The 22,215-nt window shown below is 38.4% G+C and overlaps 1 protein-coding gene across 1 annotated transcript in view; it reads right to left on the bottom strand.

Annotated features, from left to right (window-relative positions):
* The window catches only part of enah (ENAH actin regulator), a 248,100-nt gene extending 231,071 nt beyond the window's left edge, over nucleotides 1-17,029 (bottom strand). Inside the window, exon 1 of the mRNA XM_039749057.1 lies at nucleotides 16,619-17,029. Coding sequence (XP_039604991.1) covers nucleotides 16,619-16,623 — 5 coding nt within the window. The 5' untranslated portion in view covers nucleotides 16,624-17,029. The remainder of the gene's footprint in view (nucleotides 1-16,618) is intronic.
* Between the last annotated feature and the right edge of the window lie 5,186 nt (nucleotides 17,030-22,215).

Raw genomic sequence — 22,215 nt, 5'->3', positions numbered from 1 at the left:
AGCTCCCAGAGTCACAGAATTAACCACGATGTCAACTGTTTGCCATTTAAAGTAAATGCTCCAGGGCACCACAAAATCCCCTTCAAATCTGCAATATTCAGTACTGTCTGTTCATATGCAATACAAAAAATGGAAGCAGAAGCACTGAGTGGGGGGCGGTTGGGAGAAATCCAAAGATCCATTTTTTTCTTCTCTGATCATTGGGCTTATTTTGAAATTTACTTGTGGTGCAACACTTTATGCATGTCCTTCAGTAATGAACCTTCAGCCAAGAGCAGAAAATGACTAAGTCAGACAGGATCCCACCCAGCACATACTAACATATGCTATGTCTTTCTTACACAAAGAGATACAAAGATTACTCATTTAGAAATAATTGATCCCCAGACTGAGAAGGAAACCACAATCTGACAACAGCTGCGTGTCGCCAGCATCCTATTCCTTGCAATATGAAACCAGTCCTCATGCTCACAAATGGAGGTACCATTAGAGAGAGAGAAAGACTAAAGCCTTTCCTAAAAAGAATAATGGGCAATATTTAAGTTAGCTTTACAACTACCGATTCTTTTTTTTTTTTTTTAAATAAACAAAAACCATTAAAATGTAAACGTCAAGGCATATGTCTAAACTACCTAATAAAAATGACCAATATCATCAAAACAAGTTCCACATAAAAAGTTAAAACCTAAGGGATTTAAGTAAATAATTCCATGTTTCAGGCAGACAGAAACAGACTTCTTTTCTTGTCCATATTGAAAAAAAGCCCACAGCAAAACAGACTTAATTATAATGTGCTGATTTTTGCTCTTGTAAGCAATATTTTGTCATGCACAGAAACCCCAGCTTGTAAAGTTTTTCCATGATTGGTTTCCCCCCAGTCCCCCAGCTCTGACAGAAACATAACTAAGAAAACCAACTCAAATATGAAAATTATAACTGCTGATTAAAAGAAGATTTTAAGCACAATATATAAGCCAGCATATGATGAGACAAAAATCGCTAAATGATTGTTCAATTTTATTAATGGGATGGTGGTACAAGAAAAGAGCAAAACTATACTAAATGCAAAATGTAGACTGTTACTGTTCCTCCATGAAGTAAAGGCATTAACAAAGTTAAACTATGTTAACCATATGTAAAATGGCAACAACTCAAAAGATTAGGACTTAAAAGATTTTTCATCTGTCTAACCACAAGAGGCATTGTAGTTTTCAGTGTTGCTAAACTTTATTACAATAAAAAATTACTAATCACTATTCTGAATTAAACAATGAAGATTTTCTTCTGAAACACGTCCATTTACTCAGAAAGCCCAACCCCTACATCCTGGACATAAATAGTAATTCCTTGGGAATAAAAACCACAACAAAAGGATAAACTCAGCTGATTTTCATTCCCATTACAAACTCAACTCACTTCATCCTCTCCGTTTTCAAACATTATACTTTTTGTACAGTAATCTTAAAAAAATTCACATAGGGTCAAATTAAACAATGGCCCACACACTTTGGACTCACAAACATTCTGCAAGAAATTACCAGGTGTACCCATGTTACTCAGGAGACAAACACCTTGTGAAAATTTTTTGATCAATACTTTCCAAGATTCAGCCAGTTTACAGAGGGAAAGGGTGGGTGTTGACTTCATCTGGCATTTGCTCAGCAAGTTTAACAAGTCCATAACTCAAAAACTAAACCACCAAGCAGACTCAGACTTTGCATGCTGGTACATTAAATGGTATAGTATGTGATGAAATTAAAACATTTGGTCCAAACGACTCTGCATGGTCAAAGCAGCCTCAAAAGATTGACCAAAATGTAAGTTTTTGGCTTAGCTACAGTATGTGTTGGCCTCACAAACATAATTGTAACCAACATAGCCTTTTGATTTTTTTCCTTACTCATAACTACCGGTATATAAGCTTTCTGAAAAGTCAATAACCAGAAAAGTAACTGCATCAGGGTTTGAACAGCAGACCTCTCAAATCCAAATCATTTTGGATTTCATTTTCAGAGCACCCTGACTGCATGTGGGAAATGTGCAGACAATTTTAAAAACATTTTTCATTTATTCTACATTGTCCTTTCTCCCTCACATTTGACAAGTGTCTATGTTGAGTGCCTGTATGATGAAAAATGTTGGACTGATGTAATTTGTGACATCCTGCTATGTTTCATGCATTAAAACTATCCTGCACAATCTTTCCATTGGCCACCTAGAGACGATTTGTTAGGTGTAATTACAATGCATAATTGCACTGCTTAGAGCACCTACAACAGTCAGTGGGTCCCAATACCATCTTGATCTCAAAGACGCCTTACACTCTGCACTTCAACTGAAACAGAAAGGAAATGTGCCACTTTCTCGCTGTTGCAATACCAAGATGTTAACATTATAACTAGAGTTGTATTTAATGATAAAGCAGCTGTTGTTCATGTGTTGTGCTTAATGTGCCTTTGGGGATTTATTTTTCCATTAATCCTATAGCCAAGTTAGTGATGAAGAACTTGATAATAATCATTACTGATAAACTGTGAATTTAACCCATGTTTAGAATGGAAAATAAAAATAAGAAAAGTAAGATTTGTTTCTTTGAGAAAGAAGGGAAAATGTAGGATACAGGAAAAATAATTTTAAAAATGTCAGTGCATTAAGCTGGTGTGAAAATTAGACCCAAAATTATTATTTTTTTTCCACATTTCAGATGTTTGCAGGTCAAACCCTTATGCAGTTTCTTTTTGTTTATATCCTTATAAAAAGTCCTGTGTAGGTATCTAAACATGAAAAAATGTGCAGGGTGTATCAGTCAGAATTATGCTTTCTGAAAGGATGAAAACATGGCAAAGCCAAAAGACACAAAATGTTTTCCCACCATTTTTGAAGGTCTGCTCTTACCAAGTGATGTCATCTGAACCAAACATTTTGATTTTTTTTTTTTACGTAAAATACCTATAAAGGTACCAGTATGCAAAATTTGAGCCTGTTAGATGGTTTAGTTCTTGAGATATGGTATTGGGAAACTGATGAAAAAATAAAGCTTTGTCAAATTTGAAACCCCTCTCCTCACACAAAATTGGCTGCATCTTGGATAGTATTGATCTTACATCAAAATAATTCTACATGGTGTCTCCAGGATAACATTTTGTTCAGACTTTTTGGGAATAAATAAATATCGGTTGATTTGACATGGAATGACCCCATATAATAGACTTTAAAATGTAAACATTCTTTAGTATCAACCGTAGGAACATTAACAATATTATTTTACACAACCTGAACAAAGTGTACAAACACTTTAAATCTGTGAAGGGAAAGGTAATTGCCTTACTCCATTTTAATGGCCAATACACGGTTACTTTAAGAAACATTGCACATTTTAATGGACACAAGTATTTGAGTTAAACAAGAAATTGTTTTACATCAGGATACAGAAAAAATGCCTTAAGTGAACATAAAGTAGACTATACATACCTTAGTTAAGGCACAATTTGAGCAAGAAGATGACAAAGTTCAATGCAAAATGTGTTTTTAACTGTGGTTAAAAAGCTGCACAACAACAGGGTTTACAACATACAAAACAAGCACCCAACTTCCAAAGTTTGATTGTTGCAACCTCCCATATTGGCAGCATTGGCAAGTAAAATCTATGACTGACAGCGTCACTCGCAGCCATGTTACTGATTAAAATGGTTGACAGCAAAAGCTTTCCATTGCTAATCATTTGCTTTGAGCCAGTGTACCACACTTCACCTAAAGGCACTGTAAACAGCCACTTAGAAAAATGATTTTAAGTGAGAAAATGAAAGAGCTGAAATCCCAGCTAGCCACAGTTAATAGGCCTTACTATTGTGAGCATTCGAATGATAATTGTTTGGCTAACCGATTGTCCTACCACAGAATTGCTTGTTCTACATTCAATGTTGAAAACTAATTTTAAACAGAGGCATGGGAAGAGTGGAAATGAGGCTGTTACTCTGTGTGGGAGTAGGATTTGCACGTGCTCATATACAGCAAGTGGGCAGGAAAACACATTCAACATTGTTAAAATCAATACTACGGAAAACTAGTAATTTCAGAATTGGTATGTATCAAATTGAGATTTGTGACAATATAAGTGTAGAGTCATTTCAGCTCCATGCCTGGTAGGAAATCTGTCTTCAAAGACCTATTTAAAATGATCTCTCTTAGCATGGAACACAATCATGGTACACGAGCACCTGAAAAGAAACTACTGTAAATCAGAATAGTGATAATCCCTCACGCTCACACTTGGGTGATAATCCAGCAGCATTCTGAATATAATTTTCTTCCGGCAGCTCAAATTTGTTATCCAAGTGTTTTACACATCAACAATTTTCAAAAGTTCATCTGTGGAGTATTTCTTTCGATGATCGTGACAGTCAAAATTTGAAGACATACCGTAAGGAAGTGTGCAACATTTAATTTCTCTCACAGCCTTTTCTGCCATCTAGTAGATATAAACTGAACAATGCAGTCAATGCAGCTTTGGTTGTTACTTCACAACAGTCTTAGTGTTCTGCCCTAAGATGTTGAGTTTTATTGATTAAAGCTTTAAAGAAGTAAATCTAGATATTGCAGTTACAGCCAAGACTTATTGATATGGCCTTTTTTGGCAAATGTAATTTTAGACCATACTTATACTATTGTAATTCTTGCACTTTTGCAAAAAAAAAAAAAAAATCTTTTAAAACCTCAGATTAATTGAAAAGAAATACTACTTGATCAACTAACTGATTAACAAAATAGTTGCATGATGGAATTGAGAGTTCACAACAAAGTGCAACTGCACCCGGAATCACAGAAAACACTTGCAAACGTGCTGCAGATACTTAGGGACTCGCAGGAATAAGAAGTGGTGCGTCTTGAGAGTTGTTATATGTCATGGTCGCCAACTCCCAGATGCATGTGATCTAGACCTCATCAATATGTTTTATTCATACAGGGCAACTCACATCAGTAATAGATTTAACCCTTTTATACTCAAGACTAGTGGAAATTTGAACTGTCTGGTTCACTTAATTTTGGTCATTAAAAATTTGTATGCATGTCTTTTTGTTAGTATGCTTTTATTGCAAGTCAATTAAAAATGTGTATTCATTGCTTTTTTGTGGCCAAATTACATTAATATCATTATTTATTGCTATTTGTGCCACATCAGAAAGGGGAACACCCCACTAAATCTGTAATTAATGACATCCACTTAAAAAAAAAAAAAAAAGTCTATAGGACAGAATCCAAGATTCACACTGGAAGAAGCCAAGACACTAGTGCTTCAGGATGAATGCTGGCAATAAAATGTATGACAGTGCCTCTCTTTTGGCAACTCTGAAACGTGTGACAAGATATTTTCGGAGACTGCTGACTCCACTTGAAACATTGCTTTTAATCTCCTTCAGATGCACCTCAAGGTGGCATAAGAGAACAACAGACAAGAAACAGAATCCAAAATTATGGAAATCTTGTGAAAAATATGGATGCAGTTAGGCTTTGTCCATTATTAAAGAATAATCATACTAACAGAATGCAAAAATAATGTAATAGTCAAAAGGCTGTATAGTCTACATTAATCCCCTTCTGTCACATCAGGCTTAGACCCTCACCATAAACCTTGTAGTTTTCCTTTGCTGTTGGCGAGGTGTACCACGAAAAAAGAACATTCTCTGAAATATCAACAATGATGGTAGCCACCATGACAGAAAACAAAGAATGAAACCAGAATGAGTTGGCCAATGTATATTCAACAAAGGAGGAACCTGCCCACAAGTTACCAATTACTGTATAAAAGCTAACTGTTAGTGTAATGTAAAACTAATTCAGATAACCTTTATTCCATACACAACTTTTACTTAAAGGAATACTTTTCTGGAAAACAATATTTTGTTTAAATGTTACTTACTTCATGGACTTTATAGTGATGGCCAAGAAAAAAAAATTAATTTCACGTTTGTGTGTGGAAAGGAGGTAAGAATGTTTAGGATTCAATGGTCATGGTAGGGGGCCAATGCAGTACAACAGCAAACAATATCAAATCTTTCATGTACAAAATTGAATTACTTGTGTCACATAATTCAAATACAAAGTCACCCAGTTGCTTAATTGCAACATCCAAAATGAATATTTTTGATAAATTCTTTTTTTTATATAAACTGCTTCCGGAAAGCACTCTCATGAACCTGGAAAGAAAATGCATGTGCGAACAAGCATTTGACCTGGAGACCCACCTGCCCGTGTCTTTCATTGGTCAAGAGTATAACACAGCAAAAGCCTTTACAGTACATGCTGTACAATGTTGATATCACATGAAGCATAATGTTAGCCAAACCAACAGGCTTTTAGGCAAGGAACTGACCATCACTATTCTTTTAACGAAAGTAAAGACATGTATGTGTGTGCTGTGATAGACCGAGACCTTGTCAAGGATTAGCTCCTAACTTGCATTCAATACAGGTGACTGCAACCTATCTAGACAACAACTTTACATTTGTTGTATGAAATGTAGAAAATGAAAGGGAGGACAGATTTGTATGTCCATAATTCTTGTACATCACTGATGAAGACTAAATCATGTTTCCTTGTAGGCCTACGCTTTAGCTAAGCGCTTTGAGCATGGTAAGGCTCTATAAAAATAAAATGTATTAATATTAATACCACTACCTCCTTCCCACAATGCTATAATCCAATATAACATGCTGCGAGACTAAACTATACATCTTTAAAAACACCATTCAGTGGCACTTCGTAAGTACAGAGACATTATATCACTGTTAAAACATTTTAAACAGATGGAGCACAGGCAGGATAGATGATTTGCTCAAAAGTTACAAAGAGAGCTGGAGGCAAAAACTAAACTTTGGATTTAAAGATCAATTCTCCAATCATTAATCTACCCTAACAATAAAATCTCCGTTCAGTCTACGGTGGCCTATTTGGGCCACACATTTTAACTGCAACAAATTTCTAAATCAGAGGACATTTCTAGGCTGTAAATGGGTACTTTCAGCATGACTTTTTTTTTTTTTTTTGCACTTTTGAATAACCAGAAACACAACTTGATTAATCATGCATTAATGTTGCTCTTGAATGGAATTGTATTTTCGGTCCAAACAGTTTTTAAAATTGGGTACTTTAACAGATGTATCAGAGAGGCGGAATACAGATCAGAGAGCTCCGATTTTTGACTACAACTCAGATTTACTGAGTGACGTAGAAAAACGAAGCCCACACAGTCAGCTCATTCAGAATTTCCAATCTGTCCTCAGAAACTGTGAAACAAAAAGGGATTAAACAACAAGTTTAGACACACAACTTATTCTGTAATTAAGAGATGACACTGACTGTGACCCTCCAATCACTGTGTTATACTGTCAGGATATAAAGCACATTAGCAACACATTCCTCCCAACTTAAAAAGTGCCACTTTATTAGCAACAGCATTTAAATAAATATGGTGAAACAAACATTACTAGCTGACATTTTTTTGGTTTTTTTTAAATACACCATTGTTCCCAGGCACAGTAATTAGTGGACAAGCCATGTCAATTTTCTAATCAAATCTTCCAAAAGGGACACCACAGACGATTAAATGGAGGATGGAAAGTTTAGGACAATACACATTTTAAAAATTACAAAAAACTACCAAAGGGGTCTCATAATGAATGTGCCATGGGAAGAACGCACCACAAGGCTAGACCACCTGTACAAAACAGACAGCTCCCCAAGACTGCAGCCCAAGATCACAGCTTTTTTTATGAAAACCATGAAAAGCTGCTTGAACACCCCTTTTAAATACCCCATAAGCAATAGCAGGTAAGATAATGTATTTCTCCAACAGTAGCCTCCATATATCCATGTGCACATGCATTTTCCATGAACCTGCTGTTAATATCTTTTTGGAAAGCAAATGCTGACCGGGAACCACCATGTCTGAGCTTGTTAACTGATCAAATACTGCCTATCAGGTCTGACCATCCAAATGTTTCCAGACCTTGCACTCCTTAACATTAGAATTACCAGAGCCTACGAAAAAATTCGTAGATCCGTCCTACCTTAAATTGCTTCTTAAAACCGTTCTCACCCCTCTGCCAGCGTCTTTTGTTAATCTAAATGTGCTGATAAAAGAAAAGTTGCAAGTAGCCGGCTATTCCATCCCCCACCAACTTAGAACGTGCACAAACTTCTCCCAGCTCATGCCTTGATTGATTATCTGGGAGTGAAGTGGAGTTTTAGAGTGGAAATAATAGATCATTATTTGGAACACACGCATTTCACGTGTGTTCCGTTTCTACAGTAATCTGTGTAAACACATTTTTAAAACAAACGTTTTTCATATTGTAGTAGTAAATGACAAAATGTAGGCATAAACTATATTATGTATGAAGCCTGAAGTCCAAATATCAAAGAAACAGTTTCACAAAAGGTACAAATATAACAGAACAAGCATGCTTTTATTCAAAAATATAACTGCAGAAAAAAAAAGCTGTCTTAGCATGCCACATTCTTGTTACAGCTGCCACGGTAGCGTAATGGTATCAGCTACTGACTAGTAATCAAAAGGTCATGAGTTCAATCCTGCATGATTCAGTTTTGAGAAGTAAACTGCTCTTATTTTTACTATTTTAAAATAAAAACATACATTTGATTTTACACTGTAACAGCCAGTGTAATTTATGATACTTGTAAAGGTTAGTTAGTTTTTTTTTTTTTAATTCACTTTTCATTCTCTCAGTTGTGTTCAAGATCCTTCCCTACCTCCCCCCAACCTGACAGTGCTGTTTTCACATAAAGATGCGCTGTAGCTCTGCAGCGTACTTGTTACTGCATTCTCGTACCAATGCTTGCAAACTGCAGTGCCTGCGTGCACTTTTCATGGCATTACACGTCTATTTTTTGAGCATGCCTGTGTTGCTCAAACACAGGAACATATGTTGGTGTACAAGTATAACAAAACAAGTGCACTTTTATTATAGACTATAAGTGAAGAAAAAATAAAGCAAGTTACAGTAGGCGGTTGATACGACAGCTTGTGTGGTGCAATGCTAAGAACTGCTGATTTCCGATCTGTGCTATATAAAATCATCACATTCAAATATTAACAATTCCCACACACCCTTCCTACATTCACGACATGTGTACTTGTTGCAGTGTACACATCTCTCTGTGCTATGGTTCCTATTACACTGAATGAGAACCTGACACTGTACCTTCTTCCCTATATAAATAACATTCGAGCTATAGCGCGTCTACAAATAAATCACATTTGAGCTACAGCGCATCTTTATGTGAAAACAGCAATGTCAGATTGGGGTTAGGAATCATGAACACAGAAACGGATCTACGAGTTTTTTCGTAGGCTCTGGTAATTCTAGTGTTAAGCTGTTTGCGTTTTAAGAGGTACTGGCTACGAACCATGTTCCCTTATTTGTCACTAAATGTTAACCCAACAAATCAACCAAACAACCATGCACCCCCTTACAGGAAGAGGAAAAGTTCACACAAACGTTTTATAAAACTTTTAACACGGTCTTTTAAAAGGCAGTTGAAGGAGTCCAAAAAATAAACTTGGAAAGGAGATCTACTTTTAACATTACACAGTGAAGAGAGACGAATACACGGAAGACACACTAGGCCAACATCTTTCAGAAGGCAATACATGAAAGTCATTTTTCAATTTAGCATTAAGATATAGTAAATGCCAATTTATCAATAATTCAAACACTCAACTTGAGAAGACTCAATTTGAATACTGTTTCACCACATGGTGTCAAATTTCCACATTCTAAGATGATCATCACACCTCCACACATCCCCACCCTTAGCATGTACTCCAGTTTTTCTCTACATTGCAAACATGTGCATGTAAGATTATTTGGTAATTTTAAATTAGCAGGGTGCAAGTGAACACATCTTAGGATAGGATCAGCTCTTGTTGTATACATACACATTTATGTATATACTGTATAGAACTGAATTTCTGTCTGTTCAGGCATCATGTAAAAAACACTGCAACTACTACTACAAACCTCTGCAGTTATTCTCGAAATAGTGTAACTTTGAATACATGCAATTAAAATTATAGATTTTCTATGTATAAATATCTAGAAAAAAAATCTAAATTGAGATTTTTAAGAAAACCTTTTTTACTGGAGTTTCTAGCCTTTTAACCGCAGTATTTCCAGAGCACAACAAGATATCAATGTGATTTTACTTAAGAATTAGAAATGACTACGTAATAAAATAATGTCAACTAAAGGTGTTTATGTTGACCACAAAAATTACTGAGAATTTTGTAAATATTTAAGTGTGTAGAAAATGAATGAGATTTTTAGGTTTACCACTAATAACTCCTTAATAGTTGATCTTACCCAAAATCTATTCCTTTTCTTGCCTAAATACCCAATTTCTGATGAGCAAATAATGATCCTACCATTTTTAGCCTAGCACAAATAAACAAGTGTGCAAATGACCTACTTGTTACAAGATTTGTGCTTGAGCTGGACTATCAAAAAGTCTTTTGAAGTGGTCGGGGTAAGAGGGTGGACAATTCATGGGGCTGCTTAGGGTGGCAGAGGACATGTGTACTTAGACCCTCAGTCTCTCAGCAATCAAGTTGAATGTTACGAATAGAGCATTTTTATATGATCTATAAAATTTTACAATTATGGAACAATTGGGATTATTATTACTATTTTACAAATTGTTTTCTGAGAAAATTTCTTCTTCTTTAAAATCTTCATTTCACATAATTCCACAGTAAAATTTCAGAAGGGCTTAACAAACTCAGAAGCACTAGATGCTAAATAATACTGAAAATGCAAGTCTCTCTGCCGCAATGAGAAGGTCATAAGTGTCAGATCTTCTTGTTATTTATTTTATGCATGTAGCATACGTTTTATAACACTTCTGGGTGAAGTCAGGTACAACAGCTAGTTTATATAAAAATCCAGTACATTAATAAATGTGTAAAAACACCAAAATAATTCAAATAGCTGCAAATCTATTTTAACTATTATACAGAATAAGCACAGCAAATCACAAGTTTATTAAAACAGGCTTATGGGTAAGTTCATCTGTTTCAGTCGCATTGTGTATTTTCTAACCTCTATTCACTGAATATGCTGGCTTACATACCTCTCTCTTTGCAATTCCTACTGCCTAACTTTGTTGCATGTTGCACAGTTTACGGACTTAACTTGCCTGTGTTCATCTGGCATTCCCACCCTATTGTGGACGCTGGACATTCTAGTGCAAAATATTCTGTATATACAGATCTACATTTTACAATGGAAACATAATATTTGGAACAGAAAAGTACAAGGGGATTCATTTTAAGGCTTTGGACAGCTAAATTACATGCTAGTGTTTTCAGAATATTCCCATTTGTACATTTTTTCAAGCTTTTGCCCTTTTTCCTTTTAACAGATGGCTTTTTTTTTTTTTTTAAAGACAACACTAACAGCAAAACTGGCATCAGAGTAAGATCATAAAAGTGATCAGGTAATCAGATTTTTAATGAAACTGAGAAGGAAGCTAAAAAGAAAACCAGATGACTCTGCAGCTCTAGCAGCCTTGTTTGATGGCCCTGATCTGAAACTTTAAATAGCTGCTGCTAAGGCAGGTGCCTCATGCAGCTTGAATTCAGATGTGTTTTATATCGATGAAGAACCAAAGTACAAGGATTATTCAGGAGGGATGGGAACGTGCTAACAATTTTGAAGCATACTGCATAAAAATGTACCATACAGAAGCGGTTTTACAGTGTAGCCCTCTTTAAACTTTAAAAATTGAAACTTTAAAAAAAAGAAACACAAACACACATATTGTATCAAAATGCTTTGAAGAAATGTTTTCACTTAACTATGAAGCAGCTCAAATGATTAAAATTAAGCCCTCCCACAAATAAACATGAGTTTTAAATGCAGCAGAAAAGACATGGAGTCAAGCTGGACTAGAAACTACAAGTTTAATTAATTCAGCCCCATTATTAACGGCCAGCATCATAAATTGTATACTGTATCTGCCTGTAATGCCCATCTGCTCTGTGCTGTCCAATGCATACAGCACCCTACAGAGGTCTACACCCTGTTCTGGAGTTTCTTCCTTCACAATATTAAAAAAGAAAAACTGCCTGCATCTGATCAACTAAAAAATCTGGAGCAGACTGTGACTGTACCGGACTGCTCCAGCTCCTATAGATATATGGGAACGGTCTTAGTTTTTAAGTAGCAACAGCAATTTGTGGCAAATGTACACATTTTCTCTGACCCCAAGCTAGCTTGGCACAATGGAGTTCAGTTTTAAAGAGAAATCATCAACCCCCTCAGCTAAACTGTACCATCCCTTCAATTTGGGACAAAAGCATTTTTGAATGCTTTCACTTAGCTTGTGTAGCGTGAATTCAGCACTCTCCTGTCCAATTCACACCAGCTGCCCTCCACTGTACCATATCTCAACACTGCAGGAAAAGAATCAAAACAGCAGGGTTCATAGTTTTGGAGCAGTTCTGTGCAGTAATGTGTCAATGTTCTTGTATCAGTGGTTACTGAGGGTTTTATTCTTGTTTTGGGTCTGTACAGCCCTATTGCGAGTACGTGAATTGAGCTATATTTCACACCATTTGTGGATATTCACCGTATAGCATTTTTTTTTTGTACTAACATTTATACTGTTGCAAATCTGACTTGTGAGGAAATATGCAGATTAGAATCTGCAGGGGGGTAGAACGAAAAAAAAAAGCAGCTGTGCTGAAGTGTTCAGTGTATTGGAAGGGAAAAGAATGATTAGACAGGCAGCACAGTAAGGGGAACTCGGGAAGACGACAATTTCCTTGAGGAGTTTAAGTACTTCAGAGTATGTCCCAAGGCGAACCACAGGAGCGGGTCTTGGTCCCCATCAGAAAAGAGCTAATAAACGGTCCTTCCAATTTGAATCATTCCTTTTGTCTGTGTGTCAGTACTTTCTCCACCATACCTCAGGTTCTTAAACACATTGAATCTGTTAAGGTGAATGCTGGAGAAAGTCAATGGTACAATCCTAACATATTTTGTTTGAGCAAAGGGTAGCAGCAGCATAAAGAAATGTCAATTATTTAATCAAAGAATTAGATTGTTATTATACCAGATTTTGTTATGGGGTGTTCACTATTACGGCAATGTTTAATGCGATTAAAAGAGAAAGCAAACTTTCAGCTGGGTAGTTCAAATGGTTCTGCTTCAACCAAAATATCAGCAGCACCCTCTCAGCACTTGGAAGTGTCACTTAAAACAGGTGCTCAGGCATCTTCAGCCCTGAGCATATACATGCTGTTCCTTTCCGATTTTCTGGTCTATAAATACACCGTAACACCATGTCTGTGTTGTTTGTCAATTCTTCAATGGCAAGGGATATAGGATTGGCCTTAATGATACCATCTATGACCTGTCTTTGGATATTCTCTGTCAAAACCTGAATACGGTAAGCAGTAGTTTCAGCTGACGGAGGTTCCGATTTCACACGTTCAAAAACGTTATTACATATCACAAACAAGCTCTGACAAAATGCTTATAATAAATTCTTAAAACAATTTAGCAACTCTCCTCACTGCCTGTCCAGCTGCTGCCTAGTATTGCATTTCTGGATCGAGATCCTGGGTACTTCTAGCCCACCTTCACACTGCAGGTACCAGACAAGTTTCCAGTGATCTTCCGATGCCATTTCTTACCTCTGGCTTCAGAATGCTGGGTGGACCTACACAGCCTAATTACATTTACCAAATATTATTTTAAAAAGTCATAAAAAATAGTAACAGCATCCATCTAGTCAGCTATTGTCTAAACCCACTTAATTCAATAGTTCGATGGTGGAGCACCAAACTTGCCTTTGCAATCACTAGCCACAGAGAAGAAACCAAACCTAAATAAGGCTCTAAACAGAAGCAGCTTAAAGTTGCCAATAAATCTAACAGATTATCAAATTGTTCCAGCCACTTCCATATTATCTTAAAAATGTACTTGTAATATACTTTACAGCAAATGAAATAATCATAGCATGGCATCTATCCTTTATTATAAAGACAATGTGACTTGTCACCTAAAGTGCTGGAGAGTCAGCCACAAGGATGTATGTTTAATTCCCCAACAACCTCATATTATTATAATGCCTTATTATTTGAATGTTGCTTTTATCCAAGGCAACTTACAACATGGTTATAATTGTTTTTTCCAATTGGAGCACAGGTAGGTGAAGTGACGTGCTCATGGTCACAAAGCGTCAGAAACAGGATTTGAAATCACATCCTCAGGGTCTGAAGTCCAAAGCTTTAACCACCAGGCTCTTCAAGTTCAGTCTCTATTATTACTCCAAAAACAGAAATGCTGGTAAACAAAACATCAAGTGCTGTAACTGGGGTTTATATTGCCTTTGCCAAAAAAAAAAAATCAGGCAGACAAATGAATGCAAATTATGACTCTCTCTTGCATACTTAATAATTGACTAACATCTTCAACCATTCAGATGCAATACATTGAAGGGCTTGGCAATACAATCTGAAGTCAACAATCTTTGGCAAAGTACAGGAAGCCAAGAACCACAGTAAACACAATGGGGCAATAAAAAATACACACACAATAAACCGAGTGCAGATGCAGCTGGAAAAGACGACTATAAATTGAAATTACAGTCGAGTGTTCAAAGGCTTAACCCATCCCAAGGTGCCATGAAAAGAGGCAAGTCTTCAAATGATGCCTGAAAGTATAAAGGCTGCTCTGATGGAGGGGCTGTTTATTCCACGTATTAGGAAAAATGGAAAGCCCATTTCACTGTGGCAGTAATTACAGAGTTGTTCTGAGGCAGAAGGGAGACTAGACTGTATGGACGCACATACACTAAAACAAAAAGACTAGCGGTGCAGAGCCTTTCAGACAGCTGTACTTCAGGGGTTCTGAACTTGATACTAGCAGCAACTGGCCAACCAATGTGTTGAAGGGAGACAGAGGAATAGAATGAGGAGCAGAACACACCAGGTGGGCTGGAGCATTTCAGAAGAACCATGGCTACCCCTCCAGCAGTTCGCTGTAATAGTCTGAGAGAGAACTTGCAATGGGTCTGTTTATTTTAATTAAAGGATCTGCTTAATGCACATGTACATTAACATCAACTATGACAAAACCAAACAACTATATAAAATAGTTTTTTTGAACATCAGTTTCCAAACATTGGCAATATTGAAAGCTTGTCTAAATTGAATGAGAAAGCCTCCCCATGTGCTAGTGCTCTTCCTCAACAATAACAACGCTATCCAAAGTGCTAGCTCTAAGAGTGAGAGATCAGAGTGCACATCACACGAGATTTCGTCAAAATACACTCAAAACACGTGCGAACAGAAGATGTTTCTTTCACGTTATGAAATCGTAGCAGCGGCGGCAAACTGAGACGCCACACTGATCCAGCTCTGGGAGAGCGAGTGATGAGTCCAGACAGCAGGCAGACAGACTTACGGAGTCAAAGCCTCGCTGCGATCCGTGCGCACACACAGCGGTCTGCAAATGAGCAAAATGCTTCACGAGCGCCTGCGTGACACCCCACGGTTCAGGGGGAGGGGGTATCATGAAGGGCTCTTCCAGCGGGAGGGGCGCAAATAGCCATCAAATATGTAGGAAAAAAAAGCGATCGAGCCAAGAAAGCAACGGTCTTAACTCGACTGTGTAAAGCTGATAGTTGTGTCCTGTTGTGTTAATAGCTTGGGGACACCAAAGCGTCCAATAAAACCAACCAACGTGAGCGATATAGCAACAGATTGGCAAGCTGGGCTCCCCACTCGCATATGTCGCGCTTCACGTTAAAATAGGCGCACACACACTTAACTAGTGCGCGCGCGATTGTCCATTCATAGAGCCCGGCGCTCCGTCGTTGTCTATTCCGGAGACTCGTGGAGGGTTATTTTGGATACACCGGCATTTCTGGCAGGACTGTAACTGATATCGCAAAACACGCTCGGTGTAATCAGAAAACAAGCGAACTCAAACTGCGTAGTTCTGCGACCAGCTACGACAGGGGGGTATTAAGAACCCCGGCACGTACGTAGTATCCATACGGGAGGGGGGCGGGGGCAAAAGAAAGAGGGGTAAATTGCATTACAACCAGATTACCAGCACATCCATAATCAACAGTCGGATACGGCGTCACTGGAAGGATTCTTTTTCAGAAACACAACCGGTACATTTCTTAATCAGTCGCGTATTGATCGCACAGAAATGCTGCATTGCAACAATGTGCAAATGCGAACGTAAGGGGAAAATACGCACACACTGCCAGGGTGCAATCTTCGTTAAATAGAAATACACACACTCGCGAATAACATAGCGGCAACTACAATAATTGCGCATGATGCCGGCAAACCGTATTTGCCAGCAAATAACATTTCATTCAGACAAACACTTGCATCCTTTCCTAGCGCCGCAGCCCTATCACAACACTTTAAAAGAAAGACCAGTTCAAAATTCCCAGTTCCATAATGAATGACTGCAGCTAGGTCTTACACCGCCGCACCACCATAAACATTGCAGTTAATCAAATTCAAGTTGCGGCGCACGACAAAACAGACAAGAACAGGTTACACTCTCACCTCATGTTGGTAATTCCGTCCACGTTGCTGTTTTCCTCTGTCCAAAACGTTATTCAAATAAAAATGCAGTCGCGGTTCCCCTCTCTCTCTCTCGCTCGCTCTCTCTCTCTCTCTCTCTCTCTCTCCCTCTCCAGCTGTCTCGAGTCAGTTGGTTAAACCATACGAAAACCAGCGAAACATTTAGACAGAAAATACATATCCATGAAAGTAACAAAAATAAACCAAAACAAAAAAAATAAAAAAAGAGGTTCCTTTGCTTTGCATTAGACCATCCCGTTGAATTTGAAAGCTCACTACAGAAAACTGCAAGTTAATTGCTGTGTTCACATTCGGACCCCAGCCTGTCTTCCACGACTCGAGAGCAGCGCCCGCCGTCGGGATTCCACTCTCCAGTCACCGCACTGACGCACGACTTTCTCAGCAACGCGCGGCACACGTACCGTACGTGCAAAATGAGCGAGGAGACTCCCGGCCCCGCCCCCCGATAACTGCATGCACGCGCAGTAGGGCCCCGCGTGGAGTCGGCGGGAGCGCGCGAAAAGCGCTCCGCTCTCCAGTGCCACCGTATGGACGGTCTCTGCTACTTCCATGAATAATTCAGCTACATCTTACAGTTGGATTTTGGTGCTTCAAATTTGTTTTGTTGAACAGCTGAAATGTGCGATCTAACTGAACTTGGATTATTACACTACTTACCATAACGTTTAAAATGGAAGAGTCAGATGTGCTTCATCCTCTCAATACGTTGAAGACTCAATACGTTGAATCCCGCACCTGATAAGATTTTATCAGTTGCATTGAAAGACATGAAATACATCATCTATAAATTCTTATTAGGCATATTCGAGCAGTCGCTTGAGACAGGAGAATTACATAAGGACTGGAAAGTTGCAAATGTGACCCCTGTCTTCAGGAAGGGAGACAGAATGGATCCTGGTAATTACAGACCAATACGCCTTACTTCTGTACCAGACTAAATTACGAAAAATATAGGTAAATAATTGTTAAAAGTAAAGTAAGCAACATAATTTAATTCAACTTTCAAAAAGCTTTTGACCCAGTCCCATACCATTTCGAATTTGTAGGCATCAGAGGCAACCCTCAAAACTGGATCTCAAGTTGGTGAACCAACAGGAGACAAGTTTAAATAAAATGTATTATTATTATTAATAGTAGTAGTTACAGAGAAGAGGATATATGGGACGGCTGACAGCCCGACCTGGCAGGGATGCCCAAGAGATGAAAGGATGGGGGAAGGCAGCTTCTTTAGTACACGGACTGCAGAGTCATATGGCATGGGTTTCCACCTTATTCAGAAGTGCTTACAAACCATGTGGGCAGAAGAGCAGAAGCACGTCTTGGATGGCCAATATAAAAGGAGTTGCTGGCCTCACAGAGAGGAGCCAGAGTTGGGTGGATGGTGGATGAAGCTCACTGGGAGGAGCAGAGGAGGCAGTAACTGAGAGAAGAAAGGTGGGTCATTGTGTGCTATTGTGCTTCTTCATACTTGTGGCTGTGGTGGGAAAAGCTTGAAGGAAGAGTTTTTTATAATAAAAGGCATTTTGTGTTTTACATTTGTGTCCATTTCTATTGTGTTGGGTGTTGGGGGGCTGGGGCACCCCCTACTGCCCACAAGGAGAATGCTTCACATGGAGTGAGGTCATCAATGGAGACCCCCAGGGGTTGGTCGTCCTCAACAGTAACCTTTTCTGACTTATATTAATGGCATTTCTTCTGGTAAAGTTAAAAAAGTGTGACATTTGCAGATGACACTAAAATTAGAGCAATGGCAGACACTAAGGAGGCAGCTAAAACAATTCAGAAAGACATCGGCACACTTCAAAACTTGGAACAACATATGGAAAGTACAGTTTAATGCAAGAAAGTACAAAGTGCATCTCATATGCAAATGGACCATCAATTATAAATACAAGATGGGAGGTACTGTCCTACAGGAAGCAAACTCTAAAAAGAATTTGTAACACTACTCCATTCTACAAGGGGAGAAACAATATTAAACTAGTAAAATTAGAGGCTCATCTCTATTCACTAAAAAATGGAAACTATTGTTGGAAACGGGTGCTAGAGTAGTCCCAATGCCAGAAGTTACTGGAATCAATGGTCACTTACAAAATTGTCTAGATAAGAAAACAATGGTAGTGAGGTCATCAATAAAGCTATTCCGTTATCTGAGGATTATTTTTAATAATTAGTAGACTAATCTACAGCAGGTACAGTAAATGTCCGTATATGACAGTTTCCCATCATCAAGAGACCGTGTTTGTTATGTAAGCTCTGTGTAAAGAAAGACAACATGGCCCACATCCTGTCAGGCTGCAACGCTGCACTAACCTCAGGGAGATACAGTGGTGGCACAACAAACTGATTCTTGCTTTAACAAATATCTTGAAGCAAATGTAGGTAAGTAAGGCACAGCAAACCTAGGGGGGCAGTAACACCATCTTCTCAGTTCATAAGAGTGGTGGAGAGACCACATGCCTCAAGAATGACCAAGAGTAACATCGTTCATAACATGCAACTATGGAAGATGAGGGTGGACCCGACAAAAAAAAAAGCTGTACTTCCCCCTAGTCATCAAAACATCCCTAAGACCAGATGTGGTCATTTGGTCCGAGCAGGTGAGGAAGATCATCCTTATTTAGTTAAACATCATGTGGGAGGAAGGCTGTGGTGAACCTCATGAAAAGAAAGCCAACAAGTACCAGAAACATGTCCAGGAACATAGGGACAAAGGTTGGCAGACCTGGCTAGTCCCAGCTGAGGTTGGAAATAGAAGACTCCCAGCTAGAGCGACATGGAATATGCCTTATGGCCTTGGGGTCAACAGGAAAGGAGAGGAAGACGGCGGCACACAGGTTTAGGGAGGCAGCAGAATCAGCTGCATACTGTGTATGGTATAAAAGGGAGGAGAGGTGCTGGAGGCTATACAGTAGAAGCCGATGAACAATGATTTGGCCATCACTGCTGACCTTCCCATTGGACGGCATTATGATTAAGGTTTGAAACACCTGAGGAACGTAGGACATTGACGATATCAGCTCCTAGACAAAAGCTACAGTCACTCAAAAGAGCAACTGAAGATAAGAACTGGGCATCCTATGGTGTATGGTAGATGACATTAAGGTTATGTCCATTTGTTTAATAACCCTCTTACCCAGCTTACGGCAGTACACTAGAGTTTACAAAGACCAGTCTGGAAAGGAATTGTTAAGAAATAGCCATCTTTTCTTTATGACATATTAGGGGGCTTCGCTCCCTGCTCTCTTCGCTCACCAACCCCCTGCCTCGCGTATGTGGATTTCACTTTCACCAAATAACAAATCTTTTAATTCTCATGGATATGCCTCTTCATTGGGAAGAAACAGTACTTTTCCCTCATGGCAACACGAATTAGACGATCAACAAGTCTCCGACTGAAAGTTTAAATCTGAACAATATATTCGATCTCTTTTCGCTGTTCTGTTATTTCACCGAGTAATAATTTTCATTTGTTTGCGCTAATCTGATCTTTACTATAATTTTTTTGAGACTTTCGAATTTTCATATTTCCATTATCTCTAACCTGCTTTGCATGTGTATCGCACAAACATTTTTGAATTCTTTATGACATTCTACTTTGTCATCTACTCTTTGTCATTTATTTCTGGCCCCGGGTGTGGTTAAATCTCTTGGCACAAAGTCTTGTCTCGTGGGATATGAAATTATCTTTCTGAAAAAGTCACATCTCGTCCCAGGCTAAAAAGTCTTGTCTTGTTCCAGGATTTTTTTATTATTAGTATAATAATATTATTAATATTAGTATAAGGTTGCAGAAGGATGGAACCTTTTTAAAAAGCTGCTATTGATGCCCAAGAAAGACTGTGGAGTTAAATTGCAGCCTAACATAACATATTCAAACTTGCCTAATCCAATTTTGCATTTATTGGGCAGGCACTGGCAGCACCAGGCACAAGGCATGACCAATCATGGATGGGGCGCTAAAACATTCCAGTGTCAATAGAAAGGCTTTATGAAAAAGACATACATACTACTGTTCACAACTAGAAAGGGTCAGTAAAATGCTTCATCATGAGGCATCATGTCATGAGGTTTAGACTGTATGATGGACTGGTGAGGTCACATCTGATGCATTGTGTGTAGCTTTGGTCTTCATGCTACTAGAAGCACAGTGTGTAACAGAACTTGACAATGTTTTCTGGACTATGGAATATACATAAAGATGAGGTTAAGTGAATAAATTAAAGGTTAAAAAAATATGTGATGCAATTGCATAAAATTATAACAACATTAATATGAGAGCTACGTTTTCAGAGGACCATTACCTGTCCCAACAGCACTCACACTTTAGTTTTAAGGGACCAATTTATGGTTTCCAATCACAGAGAAACAAAAAACGGGTAAGAATTACTGTTAGAAGTGAATCACACATGCAGTGATATCATGGGATATTAATGGCAACTGCATCTCATGTGAATAGCTGAAAGGAACTGTTTACACAAATTGCTATAAGAATACAGAGCAAATTACCAAGAAATGAGATACTGGAAACCTAGCTCATCAAACAAGCCTCATAGACTGAATGGTGTCCTCCTGTTTATAACATTTTCATGAAGTCCCTCAAACGTTTCTACTGCAAAAAACTGACCATTCCATGTAATGTCAGTACATTCAGATTCACCTGGGTTCACAGGAAGCCAGAGGCTTTCTGGACCACAATGAATATTGTGGCAGGAGGCTGGGGAGCAGACCCAGCCAGGATGCCTGGAAGGAGATCTAATAATGTCCCCTGGGCCACGAGGGGGCAACCACCCTGGATAGCAAGGGAACCACGGGGAAGCAGCAGGGAGACTCAAACCCGTGGGTGGCCATGGCCTGGGGGCACCCCAAACCTCATAGAGCCCGGAAGATCGACACTTCCACCAAAGCTTGTTCAAAGCTCTGTTGGCACTGTATTGGACTAAGTTAGTTAAGAACCTATTTTTGTAAAAATTGATCTATTTGTATGGATTGTTGTTTGATTACAATAAAAACAATAAAGCTATAAAAAACAAAAAAAAACTACAAGGATAAGTAAACTGGTTTTCAGCTATTAGATTAAAATGAGTTGTTCAAGCAGAATGTGGGTTGCAAATAGAAGTTAGCTAATAGTAAATTTCACATAAAGAGAACACATGATCTGATATGGACTGATCCCCTATCTAGAGTTTGGCACCTGACTTGTGCCCAGTGCTGCTGGATTAAGCTTTGGACTCCAGTGACTAAGAACAGTATTAAGACAAATAGATGGATAATGTCCAGGGGTCAGGAAGATGGATGGAAGGATAATGAAATAAAATAAGAGTCCAAAGCACAGGTGTCAAACTCCAGACCTGGAGGGCCGCAGTGGGTGCAGGTTTTCTTTCTAACCCATTTCCTAATTAGTGTCCAGTTTTCACTGCTAATTAACTTCTTTCCCCTCTAATTTAATAGCCCTGTTTTTAAGGATTAAGTCTTCTGAATTGATTCTTTTATTCATTAAATGAGAGCCAAACAGAAATGAGACATGAAACGAGCCAACAGATGACCAGCTAAACTGG

Source organism: Polypterus senegalus, chromosome 3 (assembly GCF_016835505.1).
Source record: "Polypterus senegalus isolate Bchr_013 chromosome 3, ASM1683550v1, whole genome shotgun sequence".
Lineage (NCBI taxonomy): Eukaryota > Metazoa > Chordata > Cladistia > Polypteriformes > Polypteridae > Polypterus > Polypterus senegalus.
Note: the sequence above shows the minus strand (reverse complement) of the source record. Positions and strands in the feature narration are given on the sequence as shown.